Below are 19,480 nucleotides of genomic sequence, written 5' to 3'. Positions count from 1 at the left end.
TTGGAGTTGCCAACCCTCCAGGATTGGCCTGGAATCGGCATTGATCTCCCGGTGACTACTGAAAGCAAGCCGGGAGATCGTAATCGGATATTTTAAGAAAATTAGGTTAGGTCATTTTCAGGGGAAAAAAATCTCCTGAAATAGCTTTAGTCACAGTTGGCAATCCTAATAGGTGCCTGTTACCCCCACCCCGTCCCAATTTTACACACTTGCTGTCTGGTCCCCCTACCTGGGGGAGACGCACCCCAGCCAGCCTGTGCATGTGGGGCTGCGTGGTGGGCCCTAGGGAGACGTGCCTCAGCCAGCCCATGTGGGTGTGGCTGGGGGGTTGGCTGCAGGTTGGGCCCAGGGCCCTGCGAGATGTGTCCTAGCCAGCCCATATCTGCAGGGTTGGGGGCTGGCCGGGCTGCAAGGCAGGTCGGCCGGGCCGAGTTGCACCGCACGGTGGGTCGGCATAAGTTGCCTCATCTCAGCCTCTGTGTACATGTGTCCATGCTCCAATTTGTCTTTGGCCATCATACACAACCCCTTATGGCAATGCAGCAAAACCACCTCCCTGACTGACAGGGAGCCATGTGGTCCTACTGGGGATGATGCTGTGAAGGTGCAGATATTGTGCAACCTCTGTCAATCCTACCAGTCCTCCAACAGCTGCCCCATAATGCCTCATTGCCTGCAACAGGGACCACTGTGGTCACAATTATGACCACCACTGACAGGTCATGGAGACTGGAAGCCATCCCCCATCCCAGTATTTCTGAAATGCCTTTTCTTGATTGTCCAGTGGCAAGCACACCTAGTAGCACTCTCTTGTTGTGGGCCACTGCCTTGCCAACCATACCAGAGCTGCATGCTAGACAGGAGCTATTGGATCTCAGTGACCCAATTCCTCTCAATTTGTACTGTTTTATTTTACAAAAATCCCTAGTTCCTGCACCCCATGCAGGGGCCATTAGTACCTGGCTATTACCATTTATAATCCCTTCAGTCTCTGGGCTATAGCAAGAGCTCAGTGCAGCAGTGAAGTGCTGCTTTCAAGGATCCTTTCTCCAGGGAGGTTCCTGATCTGTAACTACAAGTGAGTTGATATTCTCTTTAGTATCAGGAGGGCTCCAACACAAGTGAGTTGTTGGATTGTGGGAGAAGCTAGGGTTCGATGCTGTTTGGTGGATCCAGATATTTTCTCCCTTTCTGGGTATGGCAGGCTCTTTTAGGACTCTTCCAATGCCTGTTAGGGCAGGTTTGTTAGTCACAGAAAAGATTAAATGGCAAAAATAAACACTAATAAATGACAGCTTAGTTCAAGTAGCAGTTCAGGGTTCATCATCTGCTATGTCGAGGATATTTCCCAAAAGGACTCTGAAGGTTGGTCGCTCCTCTGCTTTCTGAAACAAAAAAAAAAAACGCAGAGGAAAATACTAGTGAAGTAGAAACCTATGATTAAATAAATACTGGAGCCTTGTCTATGCTAGGAGAGTTTTGCTGATGTAGATATACCAGTAATAATTGCATCTATACCGGAAGGATTTTGCTGATTTAGCCATGCTGGTAAAAAAAAAAATCATACCAAGTCAGCTATACTTTATAAATTATAAGTGTAAAGCAGGCCTGGGATAAAAATCCTCTTCCCCCCCAGGACCAGATGGCATTTGCAGAGCAAGATTTGGTTCACTGGATGGAGTGACTATGGAGACTTGCAGATGGGTTGTGGTAGACACGAAGGATGTGTACTGGTGGGAATAAGGCCTACCTCATGCCAGCAGCTGTACATGATGGCGTAGAGTCTCTCCGAGGCCAGCTGAGGTCGATAGAGACGCAGTCCTTGGGTGACGTGGTCTGTTGTCTCACTGTTGTTAAACCTCTCGTAGGGCATCTTTCCCAGAGAGTAAACCTCCCACATCAGAACCCCTATCAAACAGAAATGCACATGGACAGTTCATGGGGCAGAAAGGGATATAGGATCATATCTGAAGCAGTTTCCTAGAGGAGCTGATTCTCTCTGAGTCCACTCAACCACTCTTTCCCTGTCAGCAACTTGAAATTTTGTCCTCCCAACTCACCAAAAGCCCAGACGTCAGACTTGCTGCTGAATTTGCTGTACAGAAGGACCTCTGGGGGAGACCACCGGACTGGAAATTTGGACCCCATGGAGCTTGTATATTCATCATCTAGTACATACCTGCAGTAGATACACATTTTATGTGATGTTGCTTCACATTTTTTTCCCCATTCATTCACTCTTTCATCTAATGAACCTCTCCTGCACCCAGTCAAGCCTGAAAGGAAATGGAGAGACAAGACAGAGACAGAGAGGGAGGAAAATACACATGGATGAGATGGATGGGGTGGAGGAGCAAGTGATAGAGAGGAAGAGACAGGAAGAAGGGAGAAAAAGCTTGGTGAGAGATTTGGATGAAGAGAGAATACAAGCAGAAATGGGAAAAAAGAAAAAAAAGGGTGAGAAGGAGGAGGAGAGTGAGAAAGGGATGAAGAAGATAAAAGAGATGCAGAGAAAAAGTGTGAAAGAGAAAGGAAGAGAGACGCATGTGCATGCATGTACACTGACCTGGAAAGGCCAAAATCGGAGACTTTCACAATTCCTTGGTCATTCACCAAACAGTTGCGAGCAGCCTGTAGGCAGAAAGATGGGAAGAGTCATAGTATCAGCATTGAATATGGCATATGAAATACACAAAGCACACTTCCCTGAGGGGGAAATCACTGCAGCAGTGACCATCCCCCATAACAAACAATGTGCCAGGCACAAAATGGCTTGCCTTGGTCTCCGGCTCAGAGGAAGGCACTGGTTGCCAAATCACAGCAACATGGCAGCTCATGTCATAGAGGAACGTGAACTAAGATTTCTCTAGGTCATGTTACTGACACCAACCATGGGGAGGAGAGGACTGAGCTTAGCAGAAGTTGGCGTTTCACCCAAGACATGTCAGAAAGACTTGGCAGATACAGATGCACCACAGCTAACACCATTCTTGCATTGCTACAAGGTAGATCAGGCCAGGTTGGAGATTTTACGAGCAGCATTAACCCTACTCAGCATCTTCCCAGGTCCTTTAACTAACTCTCCACCATCAGGATTAGAACTGGAAATTCTGCTTACACGTTACCCAGCCAAATGGTTCATTTTAGCTCTTGTATTAAATTTTCAGCCTTCTTTCCCAAATATCTCTCAAGTGCTGAGGCCCTGACTTTTAAAGCTGTCTTCGGTTTTGCAATGCTAGTTTATGGGTGCCAATAATTTTTCTCATTTTCACACTCACAGGTACTGCAGGTCTGTTACAATAGAGCATTAACTACCTGATTTAACAGACATCTAGGTGACGTTAACTGCATCAGCAAATTGCAGACATAAAAAGAGAGTCATGCTTTTAAAAATGGGGTCCTGAGATTTGGCCTACATTTAAAAGTTAGGTTGACATAGCTAGACATAGTTACGTCAGTCCGGGGTGTGAAAAAAACACAACCCTGACCTAACTCCCAGTGCAGACACAACTCTGTTGATGGAAGAAGAATGCTTCTGTTGATGTAGCTAACTTTGGGAAGGTGGTGTCCCTACACTGATATCAAAACCTCCTCTGTCAGTGTAGGTTACATCTATACTAGGGGGTTACCCTGGCATAGTTAAGTAGACACAGCCTGAGTCTCTTCTTTTTTCTACTACATTTGACTCAAAGAGAATCCTGCCCGTGTTGCCTAAAGCAATGTCTACCACTGCCTGAGACCTGAGAGGTCCTCCAGTCCTACTTATTCGCTGAGAGCACCAAGTGGGCAAAAATGTGGTTGAAAAATCTTGTGCTTTCTTCAGTCTCTCTACTAAACCGCAAGAGGAGCAGAGGCTTAGGAGGGCTGGAGTGTACATATGGTACACACTACTCATATTCTGGGAGGGAAAGAAAGGTGAGAGAGATGCTTTGCAGAGAGAAGGCTGCATGGCTGCCTCTACGTGCTCATGAACAAGCTGGGCTCAAATCAAACTGGTCAAATCAATGTAAAGGAATATGTCGAACTTGCTTCACTGACTCAGTTCATTAGTTCCTCCAACCCAAAATCCTCTCCAGCAGTAGCTGAACTCTTCAAAGGATGCTAACCCCTGGGCTCTTCCTGGGAGGAAATTCTTTGCTGACCCCTGCAGCAATCTGCTGATTGTCGAGAACATGAGATTTGAAGTTGATTTCCCTCTCCATCTTTAATCTACCTAACTACAACTACAATCAGGCATTGAGTTGTCCAGCCCCAGGATATGACTGTAACCTCCCACATCAGTGACTCTCACAGGGTCATTACACCCTAAGTGAAGAATCATTTCCTGTTATTTGTTCTCAATTCACCGCCCATGAGGCTGTGTCTACACTGCCACTTTCAGCGCTAAAACTTTTGTCATTCAGAGATGTGAAAACACACCCCCGAGCGACAAAAGTTTTAGCGCTGAAAAGTGTCAATATAGATAGTGTTTTAGTGCTGGGGGTCACACTCCCGGCAATAAAGCTACCGCCGCTCGTTAGGGGTGGGGGTTTTTTATCGTTGGGAGAGCTCTCCCCCGGCGATAAAGTGCGTCTACGCTGCCCATGTCACAGTGCTGCCGTGGCCATGCTGTAACGTGGGTAGTGTAGACATACCCTAAATTTCACTGAGGAGAACTAGATTTTTTGAGTTGTGTCTGTAAGTTCAGCCAAGCCTTCTTCAATGACGCCCTTTGACTCTCACAGCACTAGAGGTGTATCACTCATCATGTTTCTTACGGACCCTACCAGGTCTCGGTGCAGGAACTGCTTGGATTCCAGGTACTCCATGGCCTCACAGACATCCTTGCACATCTCCAGCAGCTCAGAGGGCTGGAACCGCCCCCTGGTTTCCCGCAGGTAGCTCAGGAGGCAACCCTTGGCCATGTACTCGGTGATAATAAAGATAGGGCGCTGCTTGGTGCAGACACCATACAGTTGCACCAGCTTCTCATGTGACAAGTTCCTGCATTGTAGGACAAGAAAATAAATTAAACTGCAGAAAGTGACTGGGGAGATGTTAGGAGCATGGAGACCGAGATCCTGGCAAGGGCAAGCATTCCAAGACTGGTATCTGCTGGCAAAATTGTGGGGGAAGCGCAGTGCTAAATGGAGGTGGGAATGGCAGTGGCCTCTCATCGCAGAACAGGGTGGTTCCTCGAGGGCAGGGTTGGTGTCCATAGGTGGAGCAGTGCAGGGAATGACCAGGAGTGAATGAATCTGGAGGATGAATTCTGAGGATGTTGCAAGGCCAAATGAGACATCTCTGTAGTAAAGACCCCACAGGAAATGCACAGGATTTGTTGCCACTTACATCATGACTTTGGCTTCCTCAATGAACTCATCCTCTGACATGGAGCCCTCTCTGATCATCTTGATGGCCACATCAAACTGGCCTCTCCATTTCCCATGCTTCACCACTCCAAACTGTCCAGTACCCAGCTCCTTCAGGAAAGTCAAGTCTTTCGGGTCAATCTCCCACAATCCTGTAACAAACAGCAGCATGGGCAATGATGTGGAAGTAACTCACCTGGACAAACATATGCATAAGAAGGGATGCTGTTAAGAAAGGTGCAGGCGCACGGATTGCAGGGACCCTCGCAGCCACCCCAACCCTAGCCTGTCCTAAAAGGGAGGGATCCTGGTAGGGGATGTTCTAAGAGCTCTGGCAAGGGAGCAGCAAGTCACTGCAGGGGACGGTGCAGTAGCACTGAAGGCAGACACAAGCGGTAACGTGCAGTACCATCACACATGTATGAAAGAACAGCAGGCATTACCATAGCCCAGTCCTGCTGTGGAGGGGGCATTCTTTTGTTGTTGAGACACAGGGTATTTCAGTCTGGAGATGAGCCCTGAAACACAGCAAAGAGGTTACAGCGTGAGGTACATCCCTGCTCTATGTACCTCCTAACGTTCCAGAAAAGAACATGCGTCTCCAGCATCCATGAGAAGACAAGAATATTCTTGCATCAGCACAAACCTACAGTCTTTGCTTTGAATCCCAGTGCTGCCTGTCCTGTTATGCTTCCTGGGGCCCAGAGTGTCACAGCCTTCAGAAACAGGGGGTGCCACAGGGTGGCTGGCCCCTTTAAGGGCAGTCAGTCCAATCTTCCTGTCTTTAAGTCAAATGAGCCCACCTCAGGCCACCTGTAATTAGCTGCCAACCAGCCTCCTGTGCAGTCAATTGACTAGTGAGTCCCTAGGAGTTCAGTTGGAGGGTTGCAGGCTTACAGAGAAGGGCTGCTCCCAAGGAGAGGCGCGCCTAGAGACACTAGTAAGGGAAGGTTGCTGCCTACTGAGTTCTCCCACCCCAGGGAAAAGGACTAAGGTAAAAAGAGGCCCCCCTGGGGGAGGGGAGGAGGAGGGCTGGTTGGATGTCACTGGCTACCGCTGGCCTGACTTGAGGAGCATAGCCCAACAAAGAGGGCAGTGGGTGTCCTGGGCCAAGAGGGAGCAGCCTGAGAGGAAGTCCTCTCAGCTCTAAGGAGGGCTGGGAAGACCCTGAGTCTAATGCAGGATTCTCATTACACCAAATAAATCAGACTCCAGGAGAAAGGGAATACTGTTTCAAGCTCTGGATATGAGCGGTTTATTTCTGAATCCAAGGAGAAGAGGAAGCATGCCAGCAGGGTCTTGGTGTGCCACAAGGGGGTGCTCTGGGACGGCACCCTGCTACTGGGAGCTAGACCAACCCCTGCATGCTTGTTCTGCGCACAGTAGTGCCGCTGAATGCAAAGCGGGAGTTTCATCCTGCCTTTGTTTGGATGGTTTCACCCTCCTCTGAATTGCTGCCCCCTCTTTGAGAGGTGGTTGCTTATCATGCCTGTAGGCTTCTGTTCTTCTAGGGACCCCAGCAATAGGGAGTGGGGAAATCATACCATGAACTGTTTCTCCCTTGGGTCCTGCTGCCAGAGGTCAGCTGGATAGGGGAGCCTTCAGCCCCTTCTGATCCCATTGCTGGAGAGGGAGATGCAGAGCCTGTGTAGGGTATGGGACCCTGACAGGAGTCTGCTCCGCCCGTGTCCTCTTTCCCCTTGCTTACTCACCGGCAGAGTTGTGCTGATGGTACATGATGAGCTCCGGGATGGTGTTGAAGAGGTGTTTTTCTGCCAGGTAATACTGACTCTGGGGCGTGGAGCACACCACGTAATGGCGGATCACTCCTTGCAGGTCCCTGCAGAATCAATCACACTCCGAGTCAGTGACTGTGGGGTGGGGAGTGCCAGCTAGCAAGGGAGGTGGGCCTGGAAAGTGGGCATCAGAGCCGGGGGAAGCAACGGGACAGAAACAAGCTAGCTGCCATACTGTGCCTAATGAAAGGAAAACAGCCTCGGATGGTGCTTACCCGGAGGACTTGGCAAACACAGAGACTGTGTATTTTCCTGTCTTGCTGGTGGAATCTCGGACAATGTAGCCTCCTTCTTTCCCCTGAAACACAGAGAGAGGGGCTTCAGCATGGAGGACAGGGCTAGATGTCTGTGAGGAGACAAGGGATAGAACCAGACAATCCAAACACCCCCCCCCACACACACACACACTCATTCCATGGGGGAGTGGGCAGGCAAGGGTTAAAGTGAACTGGGTCCTGCGGGGCTGGCTCACCGGAGGGGGGTGAAAAGAGGGCAGCATCTCCACAATCAAATGGGGAGCCCAGTACAGGCTCTCCCTCACCCTCAGGCTGGAGTAGATTGAGTTCATTTTGCTTTGTCTTCTGACTGGATTCTTGGCCTTGGCCATCCCACCCTGGGCTGGGCTGGGGCTAGTGGACTCTGCAAAGGAGCCCTCTGGGACCATCCATCTCCGCCTGATTGGCAGAGCCATTTCGCAGCAGGCTCTACTCTGCCTCCTAGTGTTAGGAACAGACCCCTGCCTAGCTCAAAGGAGGCAGCAGCTTTATAGTCTATGCACATCGGGCCAGATCCTGGGCTGCTGTAAAGTGACACAACCCCCCACAGACTTTGATGGAACTACCGCAATCAGCGTCAGCTGGGGATCTGGCCCAGCCTCGAGATGATGTTAATTCCTATTGAAATGGCACCACAAGCCAAGCCAGCGCCAGCCCTTCTCTGATTTTTTCAGCTGGCATGACAGCGAGGCTCCACTGCTCCTAGATGAACACGACAGATTCCCTGTGTACCGCTGGGGCTCAGAGGGCCAGACCCAGAGCAGGGAGAACATGCTGTGGAGGTGACCCCTGGCTTTCCTTGCTGGAGGAATCGGGTCTGGGCTCTGAGAAGAGCCCAGCAAGGACTGCAGTGGAGAAAGGCTCCCAGCAGAGCTAGGTTGCTTATTTTTGCTGAAGTCACAGTCACCTCTTGCTTCAACAGTTGCTCGGCTTGGCTCCGGGTTATGTTTTTTGAATACCACCTGGAAAAAGAGAACATGGTGATGATCAGGAAGAGGCCCCTGGATAGGAGGCACTGTTGGGGTGGACACACAGCTCTGTGGTGACACAGAGGTAGGATGACCATACGTCCTGTTTTGGCCGAGACAGTTCCCTTTTTCAGCTCTGTCCCAGCTGTCCCTACTTTTTCACCAAAACTGTGCATTTGTCCTGGCAGCAAGGCAGAGCAGGAGAGCAGCAGCTGCTGCCTGGGGGGTCAGCTGAAGGCAGCGGTGCCTGCCAGCAGGAGAGCAGAGAAATTTGCTGCTGGCAGGCACTGCTGCTTTCAGAGCTGACCCCCCGGATGGCGCGGAGCTCAGGAGGTTAGCCCCAGCCCTGCTGCTGGTGGCGTGGGGCTCGGCCTGTCAGCCCCAGCCACGGACAGTGTGGGGAGGGCGGCTCTTGTGAGCCCTGTGTGGGGGGAGGGCCCTGAGGTGAGCCCCAGGCTGTCCTGTTTTTAGTTTAAGAAATATGGTCACCCTATGCAGAGGGCCTGGTTGTGCGACAGGCAGTCACCATTCTCCAGCCCCACATTCCAGTGCTGTATCCTCAAGCAGGCCTGTGACAAAAGCACAATAGGAATGAAAGGCTCTGGGGCAGAGCCAGCCCCCTATGCCCCCTGTGTGGGGCGGAGGGGGTGGGAGTGGCAGAGCCGGCCCCCCCACCCCATCTGTGGGGCAGAGGAGGCTCTGATGTTAAAAGCTGAACTCTACTACTTAATAAAGAGAGATCCCAATGAAGCCCGAATGCCCAGCTGGCCTCACGGCTTCTCATACTCACTCAAAAATCTCCAAGGAATTCTTGGCTTTAGTGACGTAGTTATTGGGAATGTAACCTTGCTTCCTACAGGAGAAGAGAGAACCCATAAGACTCTCCTTAGGGAGCGCAGGGAGACCCAGGATTCCTGGCCAGAAATCCTGGTGGAAAATGGCCACGGAGAGACTAAAGCCCACTGGGGCCAAAGAATGTCTCTCCGTGGACTCCGGTGGGTTTTGGATCAGTTCGGTACCAAGGGCATGCACAGCCAGCCCATTGCAGTCCTCCTCCTTCCTCTGATCCAAGTGAATGAGTTGCCTCTCCCTCCCTGACGCTGGCAAAGACTGTTAGCCTGCGCCATGGAGCTGCAGCAGGCCCAGGGGTGACCCCACCCAGAGGGGTCTGTCCCCAGCACAGACTCTGCCAGCACGTGTCTGCAGGGCGCACAGGCTGCCTACATTTAGCTTTCAATCAGCAGGATGCTGGGAGAGGGGACAGTTCCCCACTGGCTCCTGCACCATTCTAAGGGAGGCACATCCATGTGTGGGGGACGTAGTTGCGTGCAGGGGTACATGGGCGCACATGTGCTCTGAGGGTGCCCTCAGGAGGGGGGTAAGTGTATACAGGATTGTGAGTGTACAGGTCCCTCCCCCACATTATCCATGCCAGGACTCTTACCCGTTCTTGTCCCGGGCTCTCAACCAGGGCAGGTTGCTCTCCTCCAGGATGAAGTACTCCTCTCCCTTCTGCAGCTGCAGGTCCTGGGCGTTCATTGGCTGGTAGTCGTACAGCGCCACCACCTTCTTCAGCTCACTCGCAGTGCTGGGAGACGGCTCGGGGGGCAACGGCTTCATCATCATCTTTCCAGGGTGGGGGGAAACACAGAACACAGTGAGGGCCCAGCGTCCCGCCCCTCACCATGTGCAGTACAGAGCGCTGTTGTAGGGTTGGGTCCCTGATCATGCCACCCTGGGCCTGGCACTGCCTTCGCCCCACCTCAGCTCCCCCTGCGTGTTTCTCCAGTGCATTCACCTGCACCCAGGAACGGGTTAAACCAACATGTCCCCTCTTGGGGTCTCATTCATCAAGTCCTTACAAAATATGTACAGTTCCTCTGGCCTGTCCAGGCTCTAAGCCTTCCTTCACTCAGGGCTTCAGCTTTCCCCAGGCTCCCAGTTCCCTCTCAGCAGGGAGGACTTGCCAATTCTACTGTGGCCCCAGGGCCTCTCTGGTGCAACTGTCCTCCAGGCCTTTTCCTTGCCCCCCTAGGCTCAAATCCTTCCCTTGCCAAAGGGGCTCTACAGCCCTCCTCCTTGGGGTTCTGCTTGAGCTCTCTCAGGCTTCCCTAGCCTGCCAGCATCAGGAGCCTGCAACAGGAGAGCCTTCCTGCTGGCCTCTCTCTGGATGGAGCTAAGAGCTCAGCAGGCTGGCACCTGGTGATCCTAGAACCACCTGTTCTGAAATGCCTTGGAAAAGGGGTGGCTGGCCCCAGACCCCCACTGCTCTCCAATGAGACAGACCACCCCATGACAAGTACCGACCCCAGCCACTCCTCTCATACCTGATCCTCCTCAGGGGTCGGGGGAAGAGGCTTCTTTGTCTTGCGATGAGACCCGGGCTTTAAACCTTTAAGATAAGAAACAAAGCAAAAGAAGCTGAAAAACTCATCAGGGTCAGCGAGTGGTGAGATGCTCGGAAGGTGATGGACCTGCCTTCCAGAGACGGGGCGAGGAACCAAAGCACAGAGAAGAAGAATGGAGGACTGACTGGGGGTGGAAGGTGGTGTCTTACTTCCATTCCTGCTCTCCAGGACCTGGCAACCCATGGCGTTTTTGGCTGTCTGAGAGCAGCATAGGTACTGGCCGTCAATCCAGAAGCAGGGGTGGTATTTCTGCACCAGGTCGTTGTTGTAACGGATCACTGCAGCAGGAGAGAAAGCTTGTTTGTACAATGGGCGATGTCCCCTCCACAAGGGGTAAGAGCTTCACCTCCTAGGTGCTCCCAGAATACAATTAATAAACAGTCAGATGAAAAGGATGGGAGGCTCCTTAGTAACTCACATCAGCTCTTCACTCAATGCCCCCCTCTTGAATCACAGTTGCACCTAACTATCTCTTCTCTATCAAGGCTTTGCTCTTACATACAGTACTGGGACATCTGAGTGTCCTGGCTAGCCAAAGCCCATAACTCTCAGTTATCCAAAGGCTGGATCTGTCACCCAGGGTTTGACCGAAGCTGCATAGTTCCTGGACAGAGCTGCAGAGTCTATGGGAAACCAGCTGGCTTTTTATCACCAGGAGACCCCGAACACAGACATCAAAGCCTGCTGGCCCAATAACCCAATCCCCCATTACCTGAAACCTTCATCCCTCCCCCAGGCCTTCAGGCAATGGGGATTGGCTTGTTTAGTGTTCAATCATTTGTCCTCTCCTTCGGGTGCCTTTTCCCTCTGACTGGTTTAGACAGGGGTGAGACAGGCCTGCTCTCCAGCAGGATGCACCTTGGCCTGCTGAGGTTTGGCAAGTCCTGGCTTTCCAATGGTCCTGAAATTAGAGGCTCCAGTGGACAAGCTCGGACCAGACAAAGGGAATTGTGAGGTGGTTTTAGGACAGCTCTGTGACCATAGCACCTCGTACCCCCCAGTGTGCTTAGGGAGTTGGTGGTGGATCTGAGTGGGTGGCATCGCTAGTGATACTTCAGTAGCTGTGCTGGAAAGACAAGAGGGAGGAAGACATTAAAAACCAAATGCTCAGCCCCAGCAAGCCTGCTTTGCATTGCCCCAGGAATAGAAACCAGACAGCTGGCTTCATTGTCCAGCTGTGGCCTCTCCTTGTGCAGAAGGATCCTGCAGGGGAGTGAAGCCAGCACAGCACTGTCCTCAAAGCCCCTAGCTTCAGGGGATGGCTGAGAGTACTGAGTGTGGCTGGAACACCCTTGCACACCTGCAATCCCAGGCTGCTAGGACAACTCCTTTGGGGCTGTGACAGTCAGCACAGTTCAGGGCAGCCCTGAGGCTGCTCTATGATGTTCCTCAGTACCAGGCCTGTGTCCAGTGACCGGAGGGTCAGGGAACCATAAAAGGCATGCACATGCTGCAATTAAACACCCGCTGTTGGCCCATGTCAGCTGAGCCGGGCTCATGGAACTCAGGCTATGGGGCTGTTTAACTGTGGTGTAGATGTTTTGTCTCAGGTTGGAAAAGGGTCCCAGAGCGCAGGCTCCAGCCCAAATGTCTACACTGCATTAAACATCCACCTAGTTGACACGGGCAGCGAGGGTATTTAACTGCAGTGCCGACATACTTACAGCCATGTTTGTGGTTCCCCTTCCCTGAAAGGTTCCAGATGCCAAATGGCCAGGCCTGAGGTTCTGGCCCCAGGCGTCCAGGCAGCAAGAGGCTGGGCTGGTGTGATGCCCATGCATTAAAAGATAAATGCACAGACAGGCTGGGAAGTTTCAGCGTTTTGCTCTGATGAGCCAAACATCCCAAGGGCGTGATTATGCAGCACAGCCTGTGAGCAGCTCCCCCCGGGAGTCAATGAGAACGGCTCATAGCCAGCTGCTGCACAATCGCTCTGTGGGCCTGACTCCGTGTAATTACATACTGCCTCCAGCAGGCCCCTTCCTCCTTTCGCCCAGAGCAAGGGAGAGGCGAAGTGGGCCCCCAGCTCGACCTCTGTAAAGCCGTCACTCTCCTTGCACAGCTGGCACTAAACTGGCCTGCTGTTGCCTTCTCAAAGAACTGCTGTGGGGAAGCGACTATGGGTGGTTAATTCCTAAAGCTGCCCCTTTTCTCCCAAATGCACCCACTCCAGCTCTGCAGCTGGAAACTCCTGTGTGCTGAGGAAGGTCAGCGCTGGATCTGGAGACACACCCAGGGCAGAGGAAGCGGCTACATTCTGTGCGGTGGCACTGGAAATGTCAATTTCACTCTCCTTGTGCGCGTCTCTCTTCGTCTGCCTGTTCGGGAGCCTCTTCTGATTCAGAGACTCCCCCCCCAGGACTAGGTACTAAATCAGCTGTTCGGTCCTCATTACTAGGTGTCAGATGCACCAATGTCCCTGCACACAAGGTTCCATGACTGTCATGGCAAACTGTCACAGGTGGTTCTCCAGCACTATACTGCAGCACAGCACCACCCCTCACTGGAGAGACACCCATCCTCTCCCAGGAGCCAGGACCGGCCAGTCCACATGTTCTCTAGCAGCATCCCTAGGTTCCTGTCAGTGTGTGGCACTTGATGGGCAACCAGCGCTCTGTTATTCTGGGCTGAGTTTGGCCTCTGAGGGCAGCAGCTGCTGAGGAGTGACGTTAAGGGCTGCAGGGTGGTGAGCTGAAGGCACAGCCATTGCAGGGGTATGGTTAATGGGGAGACCGGGGCATGCTGTCTGACAGAGTGGAAGCAAGGGGTAGGATCCAGGGCAGAATAGTGTGAACACAGCACTGTCACGCAGCTGAAGAGCTGATCTGAGCTACAGGCTTTGCTACATGCTTGCTGTTTAAGAAAATGGGGGTTGTCATGCAATAACTGACTTCCCCGTTATCAGACTGACATCCTTCCGGCTTGCATGTGTGAACTTCCCTGTGTCATTTCAGACAGCTAATCTCCCCACTCACACACAAGCCCACACCCACACACCCACACACACAGCTCCATCAGATTTCAGCTGGCCAGAAGTGTTAGAGCCCTGCTGCACGGCATCATTGCAATATGGTCCCGGCTCAAATGAAATGATGATGATTCTAGCCCAAAGCTGATGTCATTGCCCCATCAGTAGCCACTAGGACTTGGGCGGAATACAGACACCTGCCTTGCCCCGTGCAAGATTTTTAAAAAGGTGTCATTGTAAAGCCAGAGACTCACCATTCTTCAGCTGGTGGATCCAGCGTTTGCGTAACTCCTCCGTCGGGGAGAAGACGTAGAGGGGCCCTTCATCATATACCACCTGTGGGACAGACAGACTTATGCTCTCCAGAGCAGCCAGGGAATCTCTTTAGGGAGAAGGTGGGGACTGGGGCCTTTAACCTTTTGCTGCAGAGCATAATCCCTTTAATTTTGTTCTGGCCCCTTGGCTGTGCTTATGAGACTGTGACCAGGAGGTTATAAATAAGCCCCCTCCCCCAAGACTTTCCACTTCCTCCTTTGACTTTCAGGGGCTGCTTTGTTCACCAAACAGGACTCAGACAAGCAAAGAATGTGCAGGGATCTTATAGGGCCCAGTTGCAGATTATGACTGGATCAGAGATGGGCTAAGGAGGGGAAATGCATACAGAATTCAGTCCACAAAGAGCAAAATGTCTTTTAAGTCTCCAGAACTAGAATCCAGAAAACTATGTCCGTTTGTAGCTAACCAGCCAACCAAGATATTGGAGATGGGCCTGAATCAAATTCGCAGATCTGAACACCCTCAGATCCAAACTCTGCAGCAGACTCCAGGTTCTCTTGTGGATAGAACCAAAACCCTGGATCTGAAATTTGGGGGAAGTTTGGATCTGGATTCAAATGGTGCATCTTAGGCCCCGATAGTCACCCTGACTCAGACACCAATGTACCTACCACATTACAGCCAGCACAGTAAAACGGAGAGAAAGTTACTGTATAAACAACACTATGTAATAGAAACTAAGGCTACGTCCACACTATGAGCTGGGGTGTACGAGCTTGTTGCGCTAGAGTGAGTATAAATAGCGTTGCCGCAGTAGCACACGTGGCAGCAGGCTGAGCTGTGCCAAGTACATACCCACCGGTTTCACATCAACATCTACTCTTTATTTGGTCCCCAACACCTCAGTGTCTGAGCACCTCCCAGTCCCTTAATGTATTTACCCTCACAACACCCCTGTGAGGTAGGGCAGTCCCATTATCGCCATTGTACAGATGGGAAGTTGAGGGACAGAGAGACTAAGGGCTTGTCTACACTTGACAGTTGATTCAGATTAAGGTTGGGTGCGAATGCAAAGCACAACAGCTATCCCAGATTAGCGCCCTGTGTGGGCACTCTGATTCTGGAGTACGAGCGCAGTGTTCCTGATTAGCTTACCCCACTTTCAAAGTGGATTAAGCTCAGCACCCTGCGTGTGATCCCAGTACAGCAAAGCATAGGAACACTGGCCCTACCCCCCACCCCATCCCTGCTACCTTCTCCTCATGCAAAGCAAGCCCAAGCTCATTGCAGCCAGCCCCAGTGGGCGCTGAGGGGAAGTGTGACTCACCTGGAAGGGGTATGGGAACCGCTCTATGATCGAGATCTGCTCCATCTCATTATAATCCTCCCCCTTCCTCTGCAAGAAACAGACAGAGAAGGTGGATTTATAGTCTGGAGAATTGGGTGCCTGCAGTACCCAAGTGCCAGCCCCTTAGCTTGGATGTGCACAGTGTCCTGTTGGCTCCACAGATCGGTGCTGTATAATGAATTTGCTGTGTGCTCTATGGCCCTGGATATCAGGGCTTTGTAATATGGGCAGCTCCCCGGTCTTTGGGGATTTGAGATCTTAATCTGCTACAGCCTTTCGCCACCCTCTAGCATGTCAGAGCACACAGAGCCGCACCCATTCTGCAGCCTGCCCATCGCCGAGGCATCAAGGGATCTCAGAATGAGGCCTCTGTGCCAGCATGGGAGCTAACAGAAGACAGACAAACCCAAAGCCTGCTCCCCTGCCTCTGCTACTCCAGGCATCAGGGCTGGGAGAGGCCCATGAGATTGGGAAAGCAGCCAGCAGTTACCCCCTACACCAGTACTTGCTTCTGGCGTATGCTCTACCTAACATGCCATCTGACATGACAGAGCAACAGGGCTAACAGCCATGCAGTGGGGGCCAGTGTACCCAGATGACTAGAGTGCAACATCCAAATGCCCATCTGGAAATGGAGTGGGAACCTCCCCCATGCCCTGAGGAACTGAATCAGGGAACCCCCCATCAATGCCCGAGGGGACTGGAAAGGCCTTGCTCACTAATTCCCTAGGGGCCTGCAGCCAGAAGCTCCCACCTTAATTCCCCAGAGGAACTGCAGCCAGTTCCTGGGGGGCTGGCCTAGGACTCAACTCTGTTTCCAGCAAGAACTGGGGCAGGAATCTCCCCACAGGGGCTGGGCACACCCTGCAGGTATGGTGGGGAGAAGGGCTGCCGTCGGCCTGTCTTCCTGCCAGGGACAGCTGGGCTGGGAGGAAGCGCTGGGGATGGGAGGAGGGGGGCAATGTCAGCAATGGGGACGTGTCCCTTTCTTACCGGCACCTGCCGCTCCAGGGGAGGATTATTCTCTGGAATCACCGTCTCCACACAGGTGATTTTCTCTATGTCCACAGACCCCTTCTTACTGCCTCGTCGCTGCAAAAGAGAACAAGGGAAAGGAATTGCGGGGGGGAGGGAGACTAGACCCCCATGATCAGAATTCAGCACAGACACTGCCCCCAGACACCTACACGTAACTCCCACTGACTTCAGCATCCGAGGGCAGGATTTAGCCCAGAGCCTAATACTCCTCTCCAGCAGTTCCTGGAGCCATCGCAAGGTACCAGCAGGTTCCCCTGGAGATCCTGGGATGCTGGGCTCTGAGCTGTATTGGCAGTCTCCTGAGAAACTGCTCTAGGAATAAATGCCTGGCAGGGCACATGCTCTTTTACCCTGGTGAGCACGGAAGGCAGCTGTAAGCTCCTAGACTCTGTTGCAGCTCCATGGTACTAGAGAGGGATGTGAACTGCAAAGTTTGGGTGTGGATCAGCATCTGGGATCCAAGCTTTCCCAGAATTTAGGAGGAGGAGGAGGAGGAGTGGGGAGGGGGTTCCCATTTTACAGAGAGAAAGGGGCCAGCCAGTAAGCTTGGAGTCTGATTTGCACCCAAGCTGGCTGCAGGGTTAATCTCTAGGCACGAGCCTGGCCTGTTACCCCAGATTCTGTCTCTGCCTTAACAAGATGTATTGACAGAGTTGGACATTCACAGTGACTAGATCAAACCTCAGACCCATACACTTCCCTTCCCCCTCACCTCTATTCCTCCGAGCACCCTCCGCACTCCTGGCCCACTGCCACTGGGAGTCATTGCTTGACCCAGGGAAAGACTGTTTCTGTGTCCTCCAGCAGGGGATCAGACCCTGGTGGGGCTAAGCCTTCTGCAGAGCCTCCCTTGCCCCATTAGCGATGTCCCCTGCTTTTCTCTAGGCTCTGGGACTCACCCCACGCTCAAAGTCATACTCATAGTAGGAAAGCTTGCTTTCTGTCAGGAGGAAGAGACGCTTCTTGAAGTTGAGAGGAGAGGTTTTCTTCTTCTGCTGCGAGCGCTTCAGGAAGATGCTTTCCAGGATAGTGGAGGCCATGCCTTCCTCCTCCTCCTCTTCTTGCTCCGCACCACGCTTGCTGGGCTGCCGCTGCCAAAGCAAAGCAGAGACCAGCCAGTCAGTGAGCAGCCTACCAGATACTGCCAGATCATCATGCAGAGTTCTAGACCTTGCCCACAATCCAGTCCCGCAACTGTCATTGAAGTCAATGGGACATCGTGGATGCTGGTGCTCTGTTAGCTCACACTGTCACCTAGGGAAGGCAGAGCGAGATCCCAGACTGGCATTGTGCACCCACTTGGACTGGGATCTGAGCGAGCTGGAGATATTAATTGCTGGATACATGGTCACAAAGACGCAAAGGGAAGGGGGAGTAATTTACACACTTGATCTTTATCTTTCAGTTTCCTGTTTTACTGCTGATTTTTTTTTTTTTTATTGCCGAGTCCCAATAATGACCAAGAAAGATATGATGGTATCTGAGCAGGTTTCAGCTCTGGTCAGATCCCTAATGCTGTTGCTGGGAACATCCTCAGGCTATCACAGGCTAACCTCTGACATGACGCTGGCTGAAAGAGGAGGGAAAGAAAGGAAAACCCTATCTGAAATCAGCCAGTGGAGACATAGCTGACTCTTATCAGTGATGTACAAGAAACCTCAAAAAGTGTGTGTGTGTGTGTGTGTGTGTGTTGGCAGGGGGGAATTCATTTGTCCTGTTTCTTTATGATTCAAATGTGGGTGATATTTCTGGGGAGTTACATGGCTGATTGTCATGTGATAATATCTTGGAGGTTTGCAGCTAGCATCTGGCTACTGAACAAAGAGGCCATAAAGCTACCCTAACTGAGTGGCTTCACCCCATCCTCCCCCACTATCCTTAGTATATGGGATGCCATAGGCATGTGCCTCGGGGAGTGGGCAAGGCTGGAGTGCTCTGGTGTTTCCAATTGACCTATCTTGGGATCTGTTACCAGCTGGGAGTTAGAACAGCCCCAAGGCTGCTGTAATTTACAACAAACCTGGTTCCTGACAGCCCTGGGGCCTGGAAGAATGCGGAAGTGATTGTCGGTTGGCCCTGGCCCCTTTATGAGGAAGAAGTTTGTGCAGTTGTGACTGGTCAGTCAAATGCCTCCCAACTGGGCTTAGAAGAGGGCAGCCTGGCTGTAGGGAAGGAGATAGGAAGAGCTGGAGTGAGCGGCCTGTGAAAGAGACAGGAAGCAGTAGGGGAGAACTGACAGAGGTAGAGAGGAGCAGTGGCAAGTGTTACTGGGAGAGAGCTACAGGAGACCTGGGAGACAGAACTACAGGTGAAGAGAGCTGGCCCAGAGAGCTGTGGAGGAGCACTGGCCCAGATTCTTCCTGCAGAGGCCCCTGGGCGGAGCTTGGTCAGGGCCAGCTGAGCCCAAATCGAGAGGTTTGATGCTGTAGGGCGGATCCCAGGAGAAGGGGAGAGAGGCAGAGAGGGCTGAGTGGAGCCCTGCAGGGAGCTCTCTTGCGGGAGAATAGACTTGGCTGTGATTGCACAGTCGTGGGACAGAATGACCTGGTGGTTGGCCTGGCGAGTGGGGCCCTGGAACAAGGGCAAAGGAACTGGGAACAGGCTGGACTCTCAGGTGGGTGACCTGGAAGTGATGGCCCTGGAAGGGGGAATGGGAAAACTGCTGTATTTGTACCTGCTGTGCTTTGGGGTTTGGGGACAATGGTTTTGTCAGAATTACTGTACAGGCACATGTTATGCCCAGAGGTGGGCCTTTGAATTGGACATTGAGAAAGACGATATTCCTAGCTATGGGCAAATGGAAGGGAAACTGAGGTAGGTGTACTGGCTGTGTGCAGGCCTATGAAGCCACTGTTAGTGCAGGCCCTTTTCTGACCACAGCTTAGCTGGATCTGAGGCTCAGAACTTTGGTTCAAAAAAGCATCCGAAGCACCTTACATTGCATCATCCACTCCATCCATCCACAACAGCAGCAGAGCAATTCTCTTCAGTGTCCTGGTAGAAATGGGCCCAAATCAAAGCTCTAGATTCAAACCCCTTGCTGCATTTATAA

The 19,480-nt window shown here is 52.1% G+C and overlaps 1 protein-coding gene across 2 annotated transcripts in view; it reads right to left on the bottom strand.

Annotated features, from left to right (window-relative positions):
- Positions 1-907: 907 nt before the first annotated feature.
- BTK (Bruton tyrosine kinase) overlaps positions 908-19,480 on the bottom strand; it is a 29,116-nt gene continuing 10,543 nt past the window's right edge. For both annotated transcript variants that reach the window (XM_077826866.1, XM_077826865.1), the window contains 18 exons: positions 17,328-17,519; positions 16,384-16,482; positions 15,370-15,438; positions 14,021-14,102; positions 10,948-11,076; positions 10,718-10,782; positions 9,835-10,016; positions 9,181-9,243; positions 8,330-8,384; positions 7,363-7,445; positions 7,064-7,191; positions 5,795-5,869; positions 5,332-5,503; positions 4,767-4,983; positions 2,567-2,631; positions 2,061-2,179; positions 1,751-1,908; positions 908-1,385 (listed from right to left, as the gene is read on the bottom strand). In XM_077826866.1, coding sequence (XP_077682992.1) covers positions 1,314-1,385; positions 1,751-1,908; positions 2,061-2,179; positions 2,567-2,631; positions 4,767-4,983; positions 5,332-5,503; positions 5,795-5,869; positions 7,064-7,191; positions 7,363-7,445; positions 8,330-8,384; positions 9,181-9,243; positions 9,835-10,016; positions 10,718-10,782; positions 10,948-11,076; positions 14,021-14,102; positions 15,370-15,438; positions 16,384-16,482; positions 17,328-17,468 — 1,974 coding nt within the window. In that variant the 5' untranslated portion in view covers positions 17,469-17,519 and the 3' untranslated portion in view covers positions 908-1,313. The remainder of the gene's footprint in view (positions 1,386-1,750; positions 1,909-2,060; positions 2,180-2,566; positions 2,632-4,766; positions 4,984-5,331; positions 5,504-5,794; positions 5,870-7,063; positions 7,192-7,362; positions 7,446-8,329; positions 8,385-9,180; positions 9,244-9,834; positions 10,017-10,717; positions 10,783-10,947; positions 11,077-14,020; positions 14,103-15,369; positions 15,439-16,383; positions 16,483-17,327; positions 17,520-19,480) is intronic.

This window comes from Eretmochelys imbricata, chromosome 9 (assembly GCF_965152235.1).
Source record: "Eretmochelys imbricata isolate rEreImb1 chromosome 9, rEreImb1.hap1, whole genome shotgun sequence".
NCBI classification, from domain to species: domain Eukaryota; kingdom Metazoa; phylum Chordata; order Testudines; family Cheloniidae; genus Eretmochelys; species Eretmochelys imbricata.
The sequence above is the reverse complement of the archived record's forward strand: the minus strand, read 5'-3'. Positions and strand labels throughout refer to the sequence as shown.